Source organism: Parasteatoda tepidariorum, chromosome X1 (genome assembly GCF_043381705.1).
Source record: "Parasteatoda tepidariorum isolate YZ-2023 chromosome X1, CAS_Ptep_4.0, whole genome shotgun sequence".
NCBI classification, from domain to species: Eukaryota; Metazoa; Arthropoda; class Arachnida; order Araneae; family Theridiidae; genus Parasteatoda; species Parasteatoda tepidariorum.
In genome coordinates, this window is record NC_092214.1 from 81,005,414 (window position 1) to 81,029,908 (window position 24,495).

Sequence of the window (24,495 nt, forward strand, 5' to 3'; positions counted from 1 at the left end):
TTGACACTCATAAGCAAAACTTAAGTCTGATTATTAGTTTGTAGATTATAGATATCTTTAAGTTCCTAAGTCAAACTTTTTTAAGCGTAAAAATAATGAAGTTGATTTTCGGCTTAAGGTTTTATTTTGCGGCGCTGAACAGCCGACCCAATTCTGAATTCACAGCTATCATTTTTAAACTCTGTAGCCTTGTAATTTTGAACCCTACTCAAAAGACAAGTGACCTCATGGAACAAGCATTCTAATAAACTAGCCCTTGTGGAGGACTTTTTGAAAGATCTAATCTGCATTTGCTTTACGTGGAGAGCAAAACCACAAAGATATCCCGCGGTTAGCTCGATAGCAAGTGGACTCTAATCCATGATCCGTCTACCACTAAGGATATTTCACGTCAGTGTAAGTCTGGAAAAGAATTCGTATAAACTAGCCATCGCCAGGATTCAAATCTGAGTCACCTCATTGGGAGATGAAAGCTTTATCCCCTGAACTACTGCAGCTGAAGCTAAAGGTTTATATACATTTTCACTTTCATATTTTCAGCATACTAGTCAAAGAATCTCTTAGTTTATACATAGATATTAAAATACAGTGTCATATCCAGGAATTAATATCAGAAAAAATTCAAATCTAAAATGACAATAATATTGACATACAGAAAACAAGGGATGTAAATTCAAAGTAAAACATGAATTATCTTTAGAAGCTATTATATAAACATAAAAAGAGATGCTGTTTAGTAATAACATTTTACTTTAGTACAAGAGCCCCTATAGCCTGTTTATATCTTTGTATACATACTAGAATTGGCAGCAGATCCCATGGCAATAGAGGAATCAAATGGGACTTTTTCTTCATTTGGAGAAAAACTGGTGTTTTCTGAAGGGTATTCAAAAGTAGAGGTGGCATTATCATCAAATTGAATATTGAGCTAGAAAAGTATTACTGAAATGTTATTAACAATATACTAATACATAATAACAATTGATAGACCAAAATCTTACACAAAACTTAAGTCTAACCCTAACTTTTTCTTATTGATCTGATAATTTTTAATACATTTTTAATCTTTAAAACTATGGAAAATAATTCAATCACCAAAATAAACAGTTTACTTCATGTTATACATATAGTGTTTAGAGAAGTTATTGAACTATTATGTATAACATGAACTGAGCCACAGATAATTGGCTCAGTTCATATTACACATACAGTAGTGATACAGTGTGGACCCCTAATCCGGCAGGACCCGAAATTCGACACTTAATCCTACCTAATTTTTTTTTTTTTTAAGAAATTTTATTGATATGAGAAAAAAAAATCAGTCATATTCTCTTTCTATTTGGAATTTTTTTCTCTTGAAGTAAGTAACTATATTTTGTCTTTAAAAATGAAAAAAAAGCATGAAAAAATAAATAAATCTGTGTCGAACAAAACATCTGTTCCTAAAGCAGTTTAAATTAAAGTGAAAAGTAAAAACATCTGCATTTCCAAATGAACAAAATAAAGAAATGCAAGTTGGGAGAAACTGATCAATCAATCTTGACAGCTGTGCAAGTGCTTTACTGGTTTGTCCCCACATTTCCCTCTCCTGTTTGACCATAAATTGGCCACACCCTGTTGACATTGAAACTACCATGTGGTTTACAAAATGAATTCTATCTCTTTTGCTTTTTTTTATTTGATTAATTTATTATTTTATTTGCTATTAACTGTTACTTTTTTTGTTAATTGTTAACATGTTTTTTTTTTTTAATCTTTAATAGTTGTTTGCTTCTTTTTTGTAGTTATTCATTGTTAGTTTCTTAGCATTAATTTTTATTTATTTATTATTATTATTATTTTTTGCAGTTTCTTGTTAGCTTTCTTTCTTTTTCCTTTTTTTTGCGAGGTGAGCGTCTTTTGTTAAAAAAAATATTATGTAAAGAAAAAATTAGAACAATGATCTTGCGCTGAAGAAAAAACTATTTTCTTTTTCGGAGGATTCGGATTATTTCATCCTGAATTATTTCTTCTTTGGATTATTTCTCCTTGATTATATTATATAGATTATTATTTTAATTGATGAAATTTCTTAAGATGGGACAGTTTTAAATTCACCCCATCATAATCTACAATCGGAACTTTGCTAAATTTATTGATTTTTCTGAAATTAACTGCATAATTGAATTATTGTAATATATGGGCGCCATATTGGAGTTTCCAGAAGAGATCCAAAATTCAGCAAATTCCGAAATACGGAATTTCGTCAGTCCCGTGAGTGCCGGATTTCGGGTCCTATACTGTAATTGGTCTGCTTCACAAGGTTTTTTTAAAACATTAATAAAAATTACAGACAGACCACTGAAAAAAATATTAAAACATCGAGAAATATGTAACTTATATAGGAAAAAAATTAAACCATACAACTGTGTCTGATTAAGACACAAAATAAAAACTCAAAAGAGGACAAAATAACTCTTGTTACATATGAAAATTTTATATTTTTGCACAGATAAGTTATCAAAAGTTAGAGATTCGAGAACGATGCTTCTTTTTCAATCCTGCCAAAAGCAATTATTTTCTTACTGCATTATGAAATTATTTAGGCAAAATTTGAAAATATTTCAATAATATTAAGAGGTAGCTTAGAACAGATCAAGTTTGCATTATTGTCTATTAGTGAGTGTGTTGAAAAAAAATCCAAATAAGAGTGATATTGTAATCTTCTAAAATCAATTGCAAGTCAAAGCAATAACAGCTATGTCTGATTGGAACAAAAAATAAAAAAGACGCCACCTATTTCTTAATGTCCACACCACATTGATTATTGCATATCTCATATACAACCAAAAAAAATAAAGATACATATTACTTTTTTCAACAAAATTTTGATTTTTTTACAACAGCAAACAACAAACTTAAAAAATAAAAATTATTTTATCTTCTAGGGTGTAACGAAAGCTAAATTTATATAAAGAGAATTATTCTATCTTAATTTTCGTAATCACTTTGTTTAGAACGGAAACAACAACAGTTGCTAGTATAATTTCGTTAATGACGCACAGAACTCATGGTCTTCACCTTTAACCCCTTAACCATTGGTTAATTTTCAAGAAAACGGTCATAAAAGTGCCTATTTTTTTATCATATCACAAATACACGTATTTGATTAGTGCTGACATCTAGTTTAAAATAAACTATCTATAATTACCTTAAAAATATTCTGGTACTGCCATCTGGTGTGTAAAATGAGAAATAAAATGTTTTCCGGGCAAAAGAAATGAATTAGTTTTATTCTTACTGGCGCATTACGACCAAACACTCCAGCCGAAAATATGACGGAAGCGAGAAATAGAGGGCGAAACCACGCCCCTTCATTTTCACGGGAGCGAGAAGGAAGAGGTTAAACAAAGATTATTATGCAGATAATCCCTCAATTTTCAATTTTAAAATTATACAATATATGATAATGGTTTTATAGATTAGAGTCAATGTATATATATTTTTTTAAATCAAATGAATGAAACAAATCTATAATTGTGGAACTCTAAATCTCTTCACCTATAAGAATTATAACTGCATTTGCTGAAAATAAGTTATAGTATGTAATTCAGGGACCATAAAAATTTATCCCTGAAAATTTTTTGAGTTCTTTTTATCAGAAAATGACTGAATTCTCAAAAAGTTCAAAACAAGATATCTTGACAATAAGACTATATGACTCAACCATGTATTTAATCAGTGGATGGTATAGAAGTTTGAACCATCAAATTTTGTGATTTTTACTTAATAAAAATAAAAAAATCCTGGATAAAAAATCCAATTCATTTTACTCTTCAAATAGATTATTTTAAAATCCACATCTTTATCCATAGAAGATAAAATGTTCTGAACACATACAAAAATCAGAAATATAAAGACAAAATATTTTTTATAAAGAAAATCAGACTACGAACTTTGTTATTTATGCAGATTTAAATGTCCCACTTCACCAGACTTGTCATATGTCATAGGTACTGCATTACGCAAACATTCCCCTTTATCAACATTGATGTTTTGATAAGCACAAAATAAAATAAATGAGAACACAAAACATTTTTATGTTTTTAAAATTAAGGCAAGATAAAGCAATAAAAAATAAATATCCTAATGTAAAAATATTTTATCTGCTTATTTTAAATGTTGATATAGTAAACAAAATGTGTGTCACAATTTTCGAGATCTCCTCTTCCCCCTTGCCATAAACAGTCACCATTTCAAAAACAATTATCTTCCTCTCCAAGTGAAGCATTTATGGACTATACTCAGTTCAACTGGAAAGTCACTAATAAGAATAAGTATGACACAGGATTCAATAATAAGAACATTTTTGTTTGAATGACTTACATAAAAGACAATATAATTAAATTTTCTGAACAATTGCTCGATTTCCACTCAAGAAATGATTATCAGCTATTTCTTGACTTGATTTAAATATTTTGGGTAAAACATTTTCTCGTGGTATCATTGGCATCTGTTACTATGAGCCACGCTCAGTAGATGTCAAAAATATTGTACTGTTTTAAAACATGGATTAGTAGTTATCATTACATCACTATACCAATAGAAAAAAAGAAATTGCATAAGATATTTATATTGGCTATACACATGTAAAAAACTTATAAAACAGCTTTAACTCAAATTGTACCAAACAATGATGTTAATTTATTGAAATCTTTATTGCAGTATAAAAAGATTGATGAAGAGCCAGGGTTGGCAAGTTTTTGACACATGACGGTTTTTACCGGTTTATACCATGGTTTTTACAGTCATGTCAAAAATCCCTCTGTCAAAAACCCATAGTTTTGATAAAACTGTATTTTAATTTGAGTTTAACTGCTTATGATTTAAAATTAATTCATTTTTGGGCAATAGAATTAGAAAAAATGTTAAAAGATATTTAAGAACAGATTTTTGCATTTTCCCAACATGATTATATCAAATCATACTATTTGAAGTAAAATATTAGGATACTAAACAAAATTTTCAACATTTCCAAGCATCATTTTGTTTGACATATTACATTACTGAAGAATGTCAAGTCATTCCTGACTTAGAGTTTGTTAGTAGTTACAAGTTTTGAAAGTTTTGTTTATTTCTAATATTTAAGAAATGCCAAATTTTAAATTCTTTTTTTAGTTCCTGAATTTATTAATAGTTGCAAGTATTTTTGTTTGTTTGTTTATTTCTAACATTTAAGAAGTGCAAAATTTTGAATCCTTTGCAAATCAAGCTATAATGATAGAAGTTAAGTATCAGTATTTTCAATAAGTATGTTGCTACATTATTTCTGTATGAATGAATATCCTTCTATAAGAATACGTGTATATAGTTGCAAAATCAATAGCAATCACTTACAAGATTCATTTATAAAGGCAATTAAGTGAAAATAATATATTGTCCGCTATATGCCATAAATTAAAGAAAACAGTAGGTTTTTGATGGTTTTTACCACTGTCATGTCAAAAACCAGTTTTTGACGGCAAAAACCCAACCCTGTGAAGAACTAAGCTAAGTTGAATCAGAAAAACTTTTCAATCCCCTACGAATTTTAAACTTCAGCACTTTTTGACAATCAAGTGCCTCATTACATTAAAAGATAAAATATAATGACTTTGAAAGAAGCAAATAGAAAAGAAAGTCCAGAAAACTCTCCTTACATTAAACTTCTCAAAACTTTTATGAAAATCATTTTAAATAAAATGTATAAAGAGATCAATTCAGATTTTAGAAACAACTAATATCTTTAATACAAGATTTAATTTCCTTTTTTAAAACTATAGTAATCATAGGAAAATTTATTTAATAAAGTTTTTTAAGAAAAAACAAATCCCGCAGAACAGATAAGATACTTTACATTTGTATAGTTTGCTAATGGTCCCCCAGATTAAAATATCAAAATTTTAGAATGGTTAATCAAAAAAAATAAGTGGAATTTCATATTAAAATGGCATATAATTATGATTGCCTACTTTCCCTAGCCACCCAGTTTCCTAGAAAATGTCTCCCTCTCCTCTCCCCTGTTTATCACTTCAGAAGATAAACTCTTTAGCAATGGATTTTATTTGGAGGGAAGTGTAGATACTTTACAGCATTAACCTTTAAAAATATAATACATAATGCATAAAAAATATAAAACACTAAGTTTAGATATAGCCATTAGATAATACTAGATAATATTCTTCAGGATTTAACAAAAATATGAAGAAATCTAGCTAAAGATATCACTTCTAGATTCATAAAAAATATAAATATGCATTTGGTTTCTGCAGATATAGAATATTTCAAGATGCCCATATGAAGAGGTCAATATTTAAGAATTAAAATGATTATCAACAATAGATTTCTAGAAATTAAGCATTAGAATTGCTTAATTAAAAAATGCCTAATAATTAAAAAATTAATAATAATAAACAATTAAAAACTCAGCTTGCAACCTAATAGATACAGAGCAAATTAAAAATATTATTAACCGACAATTTGGAATACAGCGAGAGACCTACGGCACTTAATTGAAATTGAACAATACCAAAAATCGCATCGATTGAGACAATCCTTTGATATTTATTGTTGGCTTTTAAATAATTTGGCATAAAAAATCAGCTTCAGAAAGTTTATTAAAAATTAAACTTGATGGCACTTATGCTACTGTATACTTAGTAGCAGAAAGATGATATAAAATAGATTTTTGATGTCCAATTGTCCTGACATTAAATAAGTCAGTACATTAGTCAGTTGACATTGGTTGTAAACTTAGGAGCCCTTCAAAAATGACAACACACTTAGAGGAAAGGAGTTTTTGAAATACTGAGCTTGTGACAAGGGATAAACAAGAAGCAGGGATTGACTAGCCCACTGGGAGATTTCCTAGTGCACTTTATCAACTAGCAGCCTCTAGCCTAGTTACTTTTAATTTAAGAAAGAAAAAAAAACTATTGATATTTGAAGAAAAAAAATTAGGAATTTTCTTTTCAGAGTTCTTTTTCTTTCAGAATTTCATTTTTCTTTGTTAGAGCCAGCTAGGTGGCCAAGTGGTCAGCATGCCTGACTGTGAAGTCACTGGCTGCGGGTTCAAATCCTGCTCAGAGCATAGATGTTTCCCTCTCTGTGTGTTGTTCTATTGTGTGATGTGTGAATGTGGCCCACCCTATACATGGGTATCTGTGGCATGGGTAATGATGTTAATCTCCGTGACTTAGGTTCACCGGTGCCCACTGGGTAACGTTAATCTAGCAACACTTCCGGCATCTTCCGAGGTAAAGAACAAAAAAAAGTTCAGTGCCCGCCGTTAAAAATGTATATTATATATTTTAACTATGCTTAATATTTTAAAATATTACTTAATTTATTACACATCTTTCATTACAATATCAATTGTAATAAATGATTGGTTTATTAGTTTTTAATTACAGTGATCTCTCACTTATGCGCGCTCTCTTTTATACGCGTTTCTCACTTATGCGCGCTTTTCCAGCAGTCCTGGCTGGGAATATAGAAAAACAATGATAACTCTTTTTCATTTATGTGCTGCTCTGAAGAACCACCTCTCACTTATGCGCGGCGCAAAAATTTTCTCACTTTGAAAATAAGAGGTCTCAAAAGTGTAGCATATTGCTTATCATAAGAATTTTCATCCTTTTGACATATTTTTCTTGGAATGCTCTCGTTTTTCTTATCTTTGTGTGGTCACAACCCTCATTTTAAGGCCTTAGATGACCCCCCCTACTGCTTTCCTCTTTTATCTCTTACCCCTATTGTTCAAATTCCAGGAACATATTTCCCTTAGAGGGGTACAAGGAGGGGTTGCTCTTGTGATCGAGGTAGGTAAAACTGACAGCCAATTAAAGATGTTAGTGCAAAAACCACGTCACATCGTCGACTAACTGAATCGTCGGTGTTTAGTTAGATGCTTACTTTTCAGCATGGCGAAGAGAACAAAATTGTCGCTTTCATTTAAAATGGATGTTATAAAAAAATTCGAAGAAAATTCTTTCACCTCGAAAAAAGCTTTGGCGGAGTCTTTTAATATCCCCGAATCAACGTTAAGAGGGATTTTAAAAAATCGAGAAGCGATTTTAATAGCTAATCGAGAATGTGGTGTGCAATCGAAGAAAAGAAGCAGGATTCAAGGTGGGAAGTACGAGGAATTTGAAAAAGTTTTATTGACCTGGTTCAAAGAAGCTCGTGCTTCAAACATTCCCGTTAATGTTGAACTCTTGAGAGAGAAAGCTGTAGAGTTGTCCAAGAGTTTTGATATGCAAAACTTTTCAGCATCTCACGGATGGACTGAAAAATTCAAAAACAGACATGGCTTAGCAACTCGTGTCCTTTCTGGAGAAAGTGGAAGTGTAAATGAAGAAACTGTTCAACAGTGGACAGAGCAATTGGCCACTTTAATAAAAGGATACGAACTAAAAAACATTTACAATTGTGACGAAACAGGACTTTTTTTTAAAATGATGCCCGACAAAACTCTATCATTTAAAGGAGAATCATGTCATGGTGGGAAGAAAAGTAAAGAAAGGTTAACTGTCTTGTTATGTTGCAACGCTGATGGCTCAGAAAAATTCACACCATTAGTCATTGGAAGATCAAGCAAACCGCGATGTTTTAAGAACGTGAAAAAGCTCCCCTGCGACTATAGTAGCAATAAAACGGCGTGGATGACATCGAACATTTTTTTGGATTTCCTTCATAAGTTTGATAGAAAAATGGAAAAAGAAAAACGAAAAGTTCTTTTATTCATGGATCAATGCCCTGCTCATCCACAAGACTTACCGAATTTCAATAACACGAAAGTTGTTTTCTTTCCTGCAAATTGCACTAGCAAAATTCAACCCTTGGATCTTGGCATCATCCGTTGTGTAAAAGTTCACTATAGAAAAACTTTAACTCGTCGTCTTTTGTCTGCCATGGAAACAAAACTTCAGGCAAAAGACGAGCTAAAGCAAATCACTGTCCTTGATGCAATGCACATGATGTGCTCATCATGGAGAAGCATCACAGACAAGTGTATTCAAAACTGCTTTAAAAAAGCGGGATTTCTGCTTCCAGAAGAATCTGGCTGTGAAGAGCCAGAGCCCGAAAATGAAAACGACATTAGTGAAGAGGATTGGAATACTGTGTCTGGTGGAATGGGTAATGGTACTTTCAACGAATTCGTTGACGTCGATGAGCATTTAATTACGGCTCAAATACGAGATATTGGAGAAATTGCAGCTGAAATAAATGGTGGCGACAATGATGAAGAGATAGACGACACTGATGAAGAAGATACCGCAAAAGTTCCCCCAACCCACACAGCCGCTTTACAGGCACTAGAAACTCTACGAGATTATTTTCAATTTCATTCTGGAAGTGAAGGAACTTTTTCAAGTCTTGACGGACTTGAAAAGACTCTTTTTGAAAACTCCCGAAAACAAAAACAAACCTCGATTCTAAATTATTTTGTTAAAAATTCATAATTGGAATAAAAAATTAAATTTGGGTATGTAAGCATTTAAATTTTCTTTAACTTACTTATTTATAGTTAAATATATTAAAATTTGAATCTCATTTTATTTAAATGTTCAGTCAAGTACATATAGTATTAATTCGAAGTATAATGTTGTTTCATGTATTAATGTACTCTTTTTAAGATCTTTATTATGGCTTTTCACTTATACGCGTGTCTCACTTATACGCGCTTTTCCTGTGGCCCCTCGCCCCCGCGCATAAATGAGAGATCACTGTATTTCAAAAAAGAAATAATTCAATATAATAAAAAAATTGCATAACTGCTATACGAAACCAATGAATTCTGTTACACATATTTTTAATTTTATTTATAACAGCATTGAATAGCTAACCCATTTTTGGGTATGCGACTATGAATGTTCAATTCTGTAGCCCCATAACTTTAAAGTGTTGGGACAAACTAGCTTTCGTGGAGGACTTTTTGATTAAGCTAATCTGCATTTGCGTTACATGGAGAGGAAAACGTCGAAAACCACTCACAGTTTATCTCATGCCAAGGGGATTCTAACCCATAGTCCATTCACCATTAAGGATATTTTACATTATCACCACGGTTGGTGCGAGCCAAGAGCAGAATTTGTAACAATCAGCCATTGCTGAGATTCGAACCTGTGTCCCTTTATTGGGAGCTGTGTCATGCTCTATTCCCTAAACAAGCTATACACATATTGCATCATTTTAATATCTGTAAACAAGTTTAAATGATTTTTCTATCTTTTATGTTTAAATGATTTTCCTATCTTTTATTGCGAACAAACTTGAATATTAATTCGGTGGCTGAAGACTTTTGAACACTATTGTATATAATATAGTGTGACGTGTGACAAGGGGGTAGTAAGAAAATGTGTGACACTTAGTCCTGCATTAAAAAAGGAGGGGAGTCAAAAATATTGAAAAATGTGTAATATCATTATTGAAATAAATAAAAAAATATAATCTGTTATAAAAATATTTTCAAAATCTTTATTTTATAAAAATATAATCAAAATAAAGATTTTAATTTGTTCATCGAGAGAATAAAAAAAATTTTTTTGGAAAAGGTATAGGAATGATTAAAAATGATAATAACTTAATAAAATAAAGAATGATAAAAAGCTAGCAAATTTTTAACGCCCATAAGGCATACAATAACAGTTATTAAAAGTGACTGTTGCTTAGTAAATCCTCCATACTATACTGTCTTGCACGAGGCTTTGAGATCTCTCCCTCTCAACCAACTTTTAGTCAAAATTGTGGGCACATATTTTTAAACATTAGGGGAGGAAAAACTGAAATTGCAATAGGTAAAAAAAAAAGTAAGATGCCAAAAAAAATAATTTTTAATGACTTTTTTTCATTATTTAAAGGGGCAAATGTCCTTAAGTATGCCTCCTTCGGGAACTAAACATCTCTAGACCTTTAGAAGAAATTTGATGGTTAAAATATTTCTTACAAATAAAATTCATATCTTGTTCAATATTGATTTGAATATATCATTATAAATTATAAGATAATAGAAGTACATGATAGAATCATTCATAATTATAATAATAAATTCAATATTCTTATTTTGTATTTCTTCTCTCCAAAAACACTCACAACATTTGCACTTTGAAAACAAAACAAAAAATTTTTTGTACAAATCGATTATAATAAGTCTAATTATCCCCTCAGAATTTAGTATAATGTTTTATCTAGAACATTAAAAAATAAAGTTTTTTAAATGTATTTCGTAAAATATTTAGAACTACCTTGTGAACTAAAAGACATATAATTATAAGCCTCAAGTGGCTCAAAGTTACCCCATTTTACAAAATATATCAGGATGGTAGCAGATTTAAATAAATAAAATAAGAAACTCTTAATCACTATATTTAAAAGAAAAATTGTTGATTTAAGTCATTTAAGTGAAAATCAATGATTAAGATAAGCATTAAAAAATTTGCTGTAGTAAACAATAGAAGCCTTCTAATAAATAATAATCCATTTTATTTTTCAAACAAGTTTCTAATGCAAAAAGCCTATGTATATCTGGGTTTTCAAGCCAAATATTCACAAAACCTATTACTCCAAGCATGGGCGTAGTTTAATTGTATGTTTGGAGGGGGTTACGCCTTCTGACATACATATACGGGTGATTCTCACGAAATATGACAATTCACTGTCCCTTGCTCCAAGATCTAATACTATAATACTAAAAGAACTTTTTTTTAAAAAAATTAATAAATTGCATTGCTGTCAGCATTTTAAAATGACTTTGCACTAGCATTGACTGTTTTGTATAGTTAAAAAATTTATTTGAACTTCAAAATGTCATTTTCCTGGCATGTCCCAAACGATGTTTCCAATAATCTTCATAACTTCCCATAAATTTTTCAATATCTAATTTTTTTTTATCTCAACTGGTGTAACATTTCTAGAATATACGCAGAGGGAATTATTTACAAAAACTTCGTTTAAAATAATTTTTTCTGTCAATTTGTTTGTCCCAAGAAAATTTGTCATTTTCCTGGCTACTTTTATTTAGTGGTTTATAACCAAAATAGATAGAGACAACAACCAATATCTTACATTAATATATTGATTAGATACCCTCCTACATGAACATGTCTTGTTGCATGAATAAAGAACCAATTTTCTGGTTCAAAATCTATTTCAAAAAATTTTTTAAGATTAGTAGGTTTTTGTACTGTCATTTTCCTGGCTTCTTGAAATCATTCATAGATTTATCTGAGTTATTTTAAGAAATCCTGTTGTTTTCTGCAGAATGTAAAGGTCTTAGGTCAAAATATTAAAGTAAAGTTATATGCCATAAAATGGCGAATTTGTCATTATCCTGGCTGTCATTTTCCTGGCTTATGAATGCCAGAACATTGAAGTGTTANTTTTTTTAACTGCTAATACTGTAAGGAGGAAAAGCAAATAGTATTAACTTAATACCAAGTTTATGTATGATTGTAATATGGTTGGATGCAAACAAAGTTATTTATTTATTTAATGATTGATTATTATACACAATTTTATTCTGTACATATCAGCAACAACAAAAAAATTTTTATTCTTTCTACAGTGGATAAAAAGAATTAATTTGAGCAATTTATGGTCCATCTAACATAAAGGCTTATGTTGAGTTACTTACTATTAACTTTAAAATGACTGTTTTTTAAACTTCTAAGCCAATATGTCATTTTCTGGCATTCAAGATTTGGTGAATTTCTATTTTATTTCTTTTCTCGAGCAAATGTCAATAAACTACACTGCTGTCTGTAAGATATTAATAAATGTGACTAAAGAAGTATACAAAAAAAAATTTAGATTATTTTGAAGACTAAATTTGAAGAAATTTTTTGGTCCGAAATGTCATGTTTAAAAAGAGTGATTCTTTTTATATANATATATATTGGTCGCTTTTACAAAGTGGTAGTAAAAGAAAAAGTAAATTTGGAACGATTTTTAAATAATTAAACTAATAAAAAACATTTAAGACCTAAGTAAGCTTACAAATAGATCATATTTACATATTTTTTAGATATTGATTTGTCATGGTAGATTGAAATTGTTGGTAGGTTGAAAGATTTAATACGTCAAACTGCTATAATGTTGCTATTACAAAGAAGTTTTTTTTATCAACAGCCGTACAAGTTCGCAGCTATATATATTTATATTCTAAATGTTTAAATTTAAATTTCGAGAAAAATTAATAATGAAAATTTTTTATGTTTACTTTCATCTTATTTACTGAATACCTAACTAGTCAAGTAATGAATAATTTCGGAGGGGGTTTTGTCCCCCAAAACTACGCCACTGACTTCAGCATTTAAAAAAGCTGTTTAAAACAGAAAAAACAATGAAATTGTGAATAAAGATTTAAAGTTTCTTGGGCTCATTTCATACTAATAGTTAACTTGTCATTTTATGATTAGTTTTTCTAGACATTTTGTAAAAGGTTCTTAAATAAAAATTTAAATTTTGCAAATTTGTTAAAATAAGGCTCAAATTTGTGGAAAAAAATATAAAAACTAGGGATGTAATGAATATTTGGCCACTAATCGACCATTTCGTCATATATTTGGACAAATATTCAACTGAATAAAGTATTGTTTGAAAAATTATTTTCCAACAGTTTTTTGGGGGGGAAATTTTAGCAGATTTAATAAAGAGTTATCTCAAATCTTATTTTTAATGGTACATTATTAGAAATAGTTTTTACACATATTTGTTAAATTCTTAAACTTGTTAATTTATGTTCTGAAAGACACATGGAAAAGAGAAATATGAAGAATTGAAACTAGATTACATAATATTAAACCATTCTTTTTTAATGCTGATTTTTTTCTTTTTTTAAATTATATTCAGTCAAGTTAATTTATCGTTTTTGCAACACTTTATATTTTAAAAATTTAAAACTTTTAAATTTTTGTTTGTTTTTCTGTCTTAACTAAAGCGAAGCATGTTAATGAAGTGCTTCTAATAGAATTTATTCTCTTATTGTCATTTATTCCTTGCATGGTAAAACAGATAACTGCTAACATAGAATACTATGATTCTCAACGTTAAAAGTATATTTCAGAATTAAGAAAGAAAAAAATTTTCTGTTTCTCTTTTGATTTTTTTGAATTAACTTTTCCTTTTATCAGAACTTTTATTATGACAGCATTTTTCAAAGAGTGCATCTAATGAAAAATACACTTTTATAGTCACTTTTTTCTAAAAATATAGCAATGTGAAAAAGTTACATTAAAATTTTTGCTGTTAAATCTATTGTTTAAAAGTTAAGAACGATTTTTGTTTTGGTTTCTACCTAGCTTTTTCTTTTTCAAAAAACTTATGTTTTTATAGACGTTTTAATTATGACAGGGCAATTAGGACAAGAGGGTCTTTATTTGACTTTATCTTTATTTTTTTTGAAAATATGGTAAATAGAAAGTGGAAATGCTTAACTTTAAAATTTTCATTCAATAATTAATACAGATTTTTAATTTTTCTGTTTTTCTTTTGACCATAATCTTTGTTTTTAAAAGCATTCCTGATTGACATAATTGTTTTCTGGATAATATTTTAAGCATTAAAGTTTTAATTTAAGAATTAAGAGGATATTTTTTTCTAGATTCCTTTTTTTTTAATTTTACAACTTTTTTAATAACTGTCAGTTTTTTTTTATCTTAAATATTTCTAAGCATATCTTAATATCTAATTATCTTAATTATCCTAAACATTTCTATTAAAGTTTTTCCTTTTTCCCCATACAAATAATACAGCTAAGTTTTAATTACTTTTTTATTATGACTAAACTAATTTCTATATAAAAATATTTATTAATGATTATTTTAAAAAAATATTGCTATTCGGCCGCCAAATATTCGATAGTCATCTATTTAGCCAAATCACTATTCGTTACATCTCTAATAAAAACTTGACTTATTATATTGTTAAATTTCTTTTTAATTTGTGAAAATATGGTATTGTTTTTGAGATGTCTTTCAAAAAGTTGAAATTCTGAAGTAGCGATGTCATTGACTTTTTATAAAACAAAAAATAAAAAATTTTGAAGGTTACATTTTCTGAAGGGTTTATTTCACAGATCAAAAAAATTCTGTGAATAAAAAATTTGTGAATTTTCCCTAAAATGACCCCTGATAATTAAGTAAAAATAATATCTCTGTAAAATCATATTTTGAAATACCTTCAGCAATATCTAAAATTAGTTATGAGTGATCACTTTTAAAATGAACTGAATACAGATAAGTGTTTTGTAATTACGATCATAATAAGTATCCAATAATTTGTTAATTCAATTATAAAAATTAATTTTAATTAATTTGTTAATTCAATTATAACAATATTCAAATGCTTCTTTAAATAATAATAAAACTAGGCTCAACTATACTTCTTGATATAAAACATTAAAAGAAATTGTTTCAAGTTCTTAAATTCCTCAAATTTTTTTTAAAATTGTATTTCTTTAGTTTTCATGAAATTGGAAAAAAATAATGAATTCAATTGCTTGAAAATTAATACTATTAAACTAGATTACAGTTATTACATGATTGTGTTAGCATAAATAATGTCAATACAAGATTTTCATTTTTAAAAATGTTTCTTCCATTAGAATTGGAAATCTATTCTGGGGCTATAATTTTTATTCCATAATTTTTCTCACAGTGGAATAAATTTATCATCCCTGATGTAAATATATTTTATAGTTGAAAATAACTAATTCTATAATAAATTGATTTTTTTTTTTTTGCCAACTCTACCAACTATTATTTTTTTTGTGTAGATTCATTAAATGTCATATCTGCAAGAAATTAGTAAAGAGTTTGCACAATCTTAAACAATCATCCATTATACATACTTTATAATTATTTTATTCCTTTAATATTTAAGTACTCAAACAGTCTAGAATAAGATTTTAATTTTTCATGAGTTTTGTGAAGCTAAATATCACTCAACAAAGGAACATGAATTTTAAAATGGATGTGGACTACAATCTGAAAACATCTGCCAAAATACGAAAGTCTCAAAAATCTGATTTTAGAATGTTGGGAATTTCAAATAATTTGTTTACAGTATTAGCACATGTTTCTTTCTAAATAAATATTGAAATATAAGAGTTACATAGAAATTAAATTAACAAGTGAGGTAATTAATAAGCTATAAAAGTGAGGCAATAATATATAGTAGCATAGCTATAAAAAAGTCACATTTTAAACTATGTATAAATTAAACTTCCTTAAATATTCTAACACAGATTCAAATTTTAAAGCCTTCAATCAAGATTTACTTGACTTATTTATCATTGAAAATATTTAAGGATTAGGATTGTGTACTTCAGATAAGCACATGCAAGAGACTTAAGAAATACAAAATAATTATAAACATTTTACAAAAACATCTTTTTAATACAAAAAAAGGAGTTAATAGTAAATACTGTGTTATTTCTACAGAATAAAATATATTTGAACTCAAAATTTCGCATCCACCATCAAAATAAATCTATTATGTTCATTGAAAAAAATTTAAAAAATGAAGACATATAGGTATTAAATAAATTTCTATTTTCCAATTATGTAATTAAACTTTCATATATTCAATAAAATAAATTTCAATTCTGTTCATAATTTAAAAAGAATAAAGAGGTAACATCTTATTAGAAGAAATCTTAAGATATTATATTTCCATTTGCCACCTGTACAATGAAACTTTAAATAAATCCTCACATATTCATGAAAACAAATTTTAAATCTATTCATAATTTAAAAAGAAAAATTATAATAGCAATCTTATTACATAAAAAAATGTTCACTTAAATTTCAAGTAAACATTTACATATTCATCAAAATAAAACTGCATTCTGTTTATACTTAAAAATGCTAATTATAAACTTATTAAAAATTTTTCATTATATGTCCACACATTCATAATAATAAATCTTCATAGCATTTATAATTTAAAAAGAATAAAAAGTTATATTAAAAATACATTAACATCTCAAAGAAAACTTAAAGATTAAATAAATAATAAATTTCTATTTGCAAATTATACAATTAAGATTAAAATAAATGCTTAGATATAGCATAAAGTAAAATTCTATTTTAAAATAATATAAGCACATTTTATACGAAAATATATAATTTTAATAATAATAAAATAAGAAGTCTGACCTTTTTATTTCTTGTTTCTAAGAAAGAGCCTCTACCAACTTTGACATTTTCTCCAGCAAACACAATCCCAGAAATAAGAGGAAGATCAGCTCCTATATCCATCTCATCCCAATCTTCTTCATCATTATGGTCATCTTCCGGAAGAATTCCGTTGACACGGGGCGGAGATCCGGTACGCTTGGAGCCGGAATTTCGGGAAATTTTTGCCGGTCGACATCCAAAAGGTGCTGGATTAAGAGATATGTGCGGCTCCACATCTTTACGCCCTCGAAAATCAAAAACAATGGAGGTAGTAGGCTGGGGAGTTTTTTGCCAAGACTTTTTCTGGGGGTCCTCTCCAGCAACGACCATCACTGTCTGGTCACCCGTCGTAATGCTGGATTCTTGAGACAATGAGTCGGATTGTTTATGAGACAACTCGAAAGGTAAGCGCTCGGGCGTGACCTTGTTAGGTGGATCAGGATCCGAGGAATAGAACTGACAATCGTTTTCTTCTAAAAGGTCGCTGGTTTCTTGCGCAATTTCGGATTCACATGACCTATTAGCTGATAAATCATTATCAACTATTTCATTTATCACGAATTCGTCATATTTCTCCTCTTCAGGCACAGGTGAAGAAGGCGCGGCATTGTTTACATTACAAAAATCTTTGGCACACGTTGCTTTGGCATCCTCCACACTTTTCTTGACCGCTGGCCAAGCTACACTTTCGATTATGGCACTATCATTGCAGACTGCGTGAGTAGCAGGGGTCGTCGTACTTTTACGAAAACGCGGAGTTAAACTGCTGATTGTAGTTTTCGCGGAATTATTCCCAAGTGGTGATTCGAATATTTTTTTCACGTGCTTTACCGTGTCTGGTTTTGGAAGCTCGTCTTCGTTGATGTTCGGGGCTGAAACACTTCTTCCGTATTCCCATCGGCGTGTGGATTTATTAAATACCCTCGGTAATGTATCATTTTCGTCAGTGGGAGTTGCATTTTTTGACAAAATTCTTACTTTAGCACCAACAACTAGGCGAGCATTTGGTCGACGGCTTGAAGAAAATATATGTTGCTCAGGTGTCGTGCAACTCAAAGTTTCCATACTTTGCGCTTTCTTGACGTTGCCCGCACTGAATCCAGATTTAAAACCGTTCTGGCGAATCCCTCTAGTATTAACTCTGTAGGGAATTCCAGGAAGATTCTCTAAACTGGAAAACCTTCGTACTACTGGTTTCACCTGTTGTTTAACACCGATATTGAGAAATCTTGCCCGTAATCGGTCCACAATACCTGGACCATACCGTAAATCTTCCGAGAATTGCTCAGCTTCATCAAAATTATAATTATTTTTTTCCTCCACCAAAGAATTTGGAGTATCAACAGGCTTCACACTTCTTAATTCAATATTAATACTTCCAATTTTAACGGTTTTAGGATGATCCGTCACTTTTGATTTGTTGTTATCTTCACAAAAACCATCTGGCTCAGAAGCAGGGCTACACCCAGCACGCTTTTTCATGATTAAGATTTTTTTCCACTCAGGAATATCACAATCCGGCACATTTCCACCGTACATGATTATTTGGTATCCTTTTTCCTGTTTAGATTTTGTTATCAATTTCCTCTACGCTCTCGTCTTTTTTTTAATTTTTATCATTTTATTTTTAACGTCACTCATATTCTTTCACGAACAGCTCCATTCAAAAATATGTAAACAAGCCAATCATTGGATAACTTACCCGGTAGACTTAGTCATCAGTACACGGAGTCATTTCGACAGCTAAAATATTTCCCCGCAACGCCCCACATAACAGCCGGGAAATACATAAACGCTGTAATGAATCTAGTTAAATACTTCCGAAGTAAAGTAGTGGTTGTTGTTCGGTCATTCCAAAGCAATATTGAAACAGTAAATATTAGGCAACAGATGTTATGCGACCGTTTCTAAAGCGCCTACTTAAATGCATGGCAAACACGTGGTGAATCAAAGATTTGAAACTTGTTATGATAATTTTCATTAACTTGAACGATGATTGTTCGTCCATCGATGAAACAAGAACGCCGCGCCTGACATCTTGACCACATGAACAAAACGTCACGTTCATTAAACAGAAAAGAATTTTTGAGGTATACAATACGTGGCGCCATCTCTTTTATTTTGCCGTATTTACTACCTCATGCAGAAAAAAAAAAAATCTACAATCAGAGAAATATTTTTATTGCTTATGTGGTTGCGTAGATAATGCGGTTTTTTAAATTTAATTCTTTATATTATCACGAGTGCATAATTTGCTTTTTCAAAGTCTTTTAGGTAGAGTTTTTCAAGAAAAAATTTAGTTGATAATTACGAATTGATTTTATAGAAATTAGATTAATAATTGTCAACGCAAGTTTTAAAGAAACGAAGAAAAAAAAATCAGACACATTAAATGCTTGATTTTTAAAACTGACATTAATGAATAAAAAGTTATCTTTTCATTTTAATCAATAATAAATTTTTTGCTTTAAAATGAACTCAATTTTTCGTAAGCAATTATCCTGCTTTAAATAAAGTCAATTAGGAGAGTGTATTAGCAAGCATATTTTTTTAAAAATATTAAATAAAAAAATCAGCTGCTTGAAGTTTTGATTAAAATTCCATTACTAAAATTTTAATCTTTAAAACAATTCCCTATAAATTTTGTTTCAAAAAAAGGAATAATAATTTAAAAAAGAAAGCTGGAAATCATTAAAAATATTTTAAATAGAAATATTTCATTCATTAAAAATTATAAATTTTTTAGAGCTCATTTATAAGTAGTACAAAAAGTAAATTTACTTATTTTATTTTAGGAAACACATATTTTTTCTATTTTATATTAATTACATTGTAGTATATTTTTCCATATTACTATAATATATATAATCTATCTTTTTTTAGTGTGAATATAAAACAATTTTTTTTTAATATTACTTTTTTTTAAAATCTGCTTATTTGAGGATTTTTACTTTTTATTAAATCTAGTAATAGTAAACCTTGAAGCAGGAATGTGTGTGAGTCAAGTGTGTACGTGAGTCAAAATGAGTCTTAATGGGTAAAACCCTGATAATTGTCCTGGCGGCGCACCGTTCTAAGCAAAATACTATTAAAGAAAAGGAAAAAAAAAAAAAAAAAGAACAGCTTGAAACTGCTAATATTTTTTTAAGTCAGATTTTTTTTCTTCGTATCTACGGGAATTAAAATTAAACGAAAATTAAAATTTGAATCAACAAGGATTTCTTTTTTCTCTCTCTCCTTTTAACAATTTTAAAATAAAGTTATGTGAAAGAATTAGAGAGCATTATTTAAATTTTCCAATTTAAAACAGCAGAGAGGATGGGGTTAATTCGGCAACGGCCCCAGAAGGGATTCAAAATAATGCACTTCTTTTCATGTGTTTTACCTCCCATAGAATTTTTGAGAATCCCCCTCATATTACTCAATAGGAAAATGTTTCGATAAATTGTCTCTGTGTCTTATCTATTGCTTTGAGCTCGTTTTTCCCTCCATTTATAATATTTCAAAATATTAGATATCCACGGAACCAATTCTTTGCCCGATTTACTGTCATAAATTGCCTCAGGCAAAAAATGATCAAGAATTTCTAAGACTATAGATATTTTAACCTAAGACTGTAGACATGTTTACATAAAAAAGAAGAAGAAAAATTCTGTTGGCATTTTTTTCGGTCATTCTATTTCAGTCATTGAAAAAGCGCTACCTCATTTATTTTTTTTTTTTTCAACTTTTCAGAGTGAAATTTAACATTTTCTATTCAAAAACTTAGTTTCTAGGTTCTTTTTTTTTAAAAAAGAAAAAAAAAGAAATTTGTTTTATTTGATTTTGTTATTAAGTATTTTAACTCAAACTATAAATTTTTTATTTTTTTATCATGCGTTTTGCATTTTATTTGCAATAGTTTTTGTTCGCATTGCCTCAAACAAAGAATGATCTATAATTTCTAAGACTACAAATATATTAATCTTTTAAAGACATAAAAAAATTATATTTAGCGTTTTTTTTTTTTTTTCCAGTCATTCTGTCTAGGGTCAGTCATTGAAAATCACTACCTCATTTATTATTATTTTTTTCAACTTTTCAATGTGAAATTTAACATTTTCAATTTAAAAACTTAGTTTAAAAAAAAAAGGAATTTCTTTTATTTGATTTTGTTATCAAGTGTTTTAACTGAAACTATTGATTTTTTTATTTATTTATTTATCATGCGTTTTACAGTTTATTTGCAATAGTCTTTGTTCGCATTGCCTCAAACAAAGAATGATCTAGAATTTCTAAGACTACAAATACATTAACCTTTTAGAGACATAAAAAATTCTGTTTAGCGTTTTTTTCGGTCATTCTGTCTAGAGTCAATCTCTAGGTCAGTCATTGAAAAAGCGCTTCCTCATTTATTTATTTTTATTTGTTTATTTATTTATTTATTCTTTGAATGTAAAATTTAACTTTTTCAATTCAAAACCTTAGTTTTAAGGTTCTTTTTTTATAGAAAAAATTAATTGGGAGTTTAAAAAAAATGAATTTTTTTGAATGTAAAATTTAACATTTTCATTTCAAAACCTTAGTTTTAAGGTTCTTTTTTTTCTAGAAAAAAAAAAGAAGTTTCTTTTATTTGATTTTGTTATTAAGTATTTTAGCTGAAACTATAATTTATTCTTTTTTTTATCATGCGTTTTACAGTTTATTTGCAATAGTTTTTGTTCGCATTGCCTCAAACAAAGAATCATCTAGAATTTCTAAAACTACAGATATATTAACCTTTTAAGGACATAAAAAATTTCAATTGGCGTTTTTTCTGTCATTCTGTCTACAGTCAGTCTCTGGGTCAGTCATTGAAAAAGTGCTACATCATTTATATATTTTTTTCCAACTTTTCAATATAAAATTAAAAACTTTCAATTCAAAACCTTAGCTTTAAAGTTCTTAAAGTTTCTTAAATAAAATTATCAATTTTTAAATTTTTTTTTTATCTTATTATATACTAGACATTTCAAACAAATTGATTTATTTGGAGGTAAGCAAATATTCGTATTAATTCAATATGTGCATTTATATTTGTATGAATTATTTGTATTGTGCAACAAATTGATTTATATAGTAAGTATGATTTTATTGTACTTGGATGGTCCTATTTTTAGTTTCAGATTTTTGTACTTATTTCATATTTTTAAAAGTAGACTTTTAAAATTTAAACTCCTTTGTTATAATTCAAAAATGAAATGTTTATATCACTTTTAATTAATACTAAAGCATAATAAATTAATATTAGTTATATTAAGCTATATTTTATTAGCTAATATTAGCATTAATAAATAGCTGAGAATATGTCGTCATTCAAATATGTCATCATTCTAATATATCATCAATCATCATATTTCATCATTGATTCTAGTATAAATGAACATCTTAAAGTAAAATTATTTTGAGTCAATTAAAACTATATTTATTTAAACTAGTCTGATATACATTTGTCCGGTATACCCTACTATGTAAAGTAACTACACAGATAGAGTGCCAATTGGGACAATACCTTAAAAATTAAAAGATAGAAAGGGGCGAAGAAATGGTTCTAATACAAAAGTTCATTAAATAATATTATAATACCATTAATATAAATTTCACTATTTGCATATTTCGTTATATATCGAGAACTTATTAAGCAGATCGATTTTGAATTCATTTATTCAAAGATAATTCCATGCAAGGGATAATTGTAAATTATTTTTATTATTTTAGATTATAAAAATTCTCAGAATAATAATTATAATAATAAACAATAATTTTCTCAGAAACTGTTGGGTCGATTTCTTCCAAATTTTTTCTTGTATTTTGCCATATAAAATAATATTCTTTAAAATGATGCAGAAGTTGCGTACTATTAGATACAAATTCAATTATAAATTCATCACAAATTCAATTTAATGGTAAAAAAAAATGTTATTGTAATTCAAAACTTTTTCGTCCATTATTAAATAAAATATAAAAAAAATTATAACAATTTTTTTTTGTACGGAATTCTGTCTGAGTGAAGGAATTTTATAACTGTAGTCAGACATATTTCGTTTAAAAAGTTGTTGGGATATAGCTGAAAAAGTAAAATTATCAATAAACTTTTTACCATTCTCCTGAGCAATTTATTGGGACCACATTTTCCAGATTGCTTCAAATATTTTGGGATACAAATCCATGGGAAAAAAGTAAGGTGAGACAGGGTATCGAAATTAGTTCTGCCTTGTACCGGACGAACTCTGAATTTACATTTTACTAGTCAAGAAAAAAGACGTATTAAATTGGAGTGTTGTAGATAATTTCACAACGTTTGTGTAGATTTGTTTGTTTTTTTATTTATTTTTACTATGTCAGCTCTCTACTGTTTTCTTGTTTTAAAACTATCTTAATTTATTAGTCTTTGCAGTTACAAAAATTTTTTTAGTCCTTATTATTATACGTTTATTAAAGATCCATACCTTGACAAACCATGATTTAGTCCAATACTACCCCTTGTACCAATACTAGCCCATGATTTAGTCCAATTCTAGTTCTTGGGGTAACATCGGGTACTAACTACCCAGTTTTGCCCCCTCTGATGTGAGTCTATGCTGAACCCACGAAAGCTGTAATGTAACGGAAAATAGTTACATCCATGGATGACGTTTTAAAGCCGTTGCACCTTTTTTTCCCACTGTATTATATATTTGTTTTCAAAGCTCTAAATTATAGAATTAGTTAACATGTGTTTTAAATGACATTTGTAAGAATAACAACAACAATATACAACTACGACTTGTGTGATGGGAAAGCTTAACAGTTTACTTTATCGTAGGTGGCCGAATATAAAACGAGTAAAATACAAGTGCATTTCTTTTTTTTACTGAGAATTCAAAACTGACCTTTCGATTTTTCACTACGATTGAAAGTCATAGTAGCTATGGGGATGGCTGATGAATTCTGCACTCGGCTTGCACCATCCACAATGCTGACGTAAAATATCCTCTGTGGTAGACGGATCATAGGTTAGAATCCCTTGCCGTTAGGCTAACCGTGGGAGGTCTCCGTGGTTTTAATCTTCAGGTAATGTTAATACGGGTTAGTTCCATCATAAAGACCTCTACAAAGGCAAATTTCTCCCAATACTTGATTCAGGAATTCCCTTGTCTTCAATATTGGGTTCAAATTTACAAGGCTACGGAATATCGGTAGTCGTTTACTTTGAATTGTATCAACTGTAAATAAAAAGCTCTTAAAGTAAGTTTAAAAAAAATTTCTAGTTCGCCAATTCCCTTTCAATCGATTCTCT

General features: G+C 28.9%; 1 protein-coding gene across 2 annotated transcripts in view; it reads right to left on the reverse strand.

Moving 5' to 3' along the window:
* Positions 1–19,280, reverse strand: part of LOC107437020 (uncharacterized) — a 32,035-nt gene extending 12,755 nt beyond the window's left edge. Inside the window, exons 1-3 of one of the 2 annotated variants that reach the window (XR_006226203.2) lie at positions 17,178–19,266; positions 3,936–4,016; positions 804–928 (exon numbers count right to left, since the gene is read on the reverse strand). Coding sequence is in view for 1 of the 2 variants with exons in the window: in XM_016048883.3 (XP_015904369.1) it covers positions 799–928; positions 17,178–18,737 (1,690 nt within the window). In the remaining variant the exon portion in view is untranslated. Of the gene's footprint in view, positions 1–798; positions 929–3,935; positions 4,017–17,177 lie in introns of those variants that run through there. The other variant, XM_016048883.3, reaches the window with a different exon arrangement.
* Positions 19,281–24,495: the final 5,215 nt, after the last annotated feature.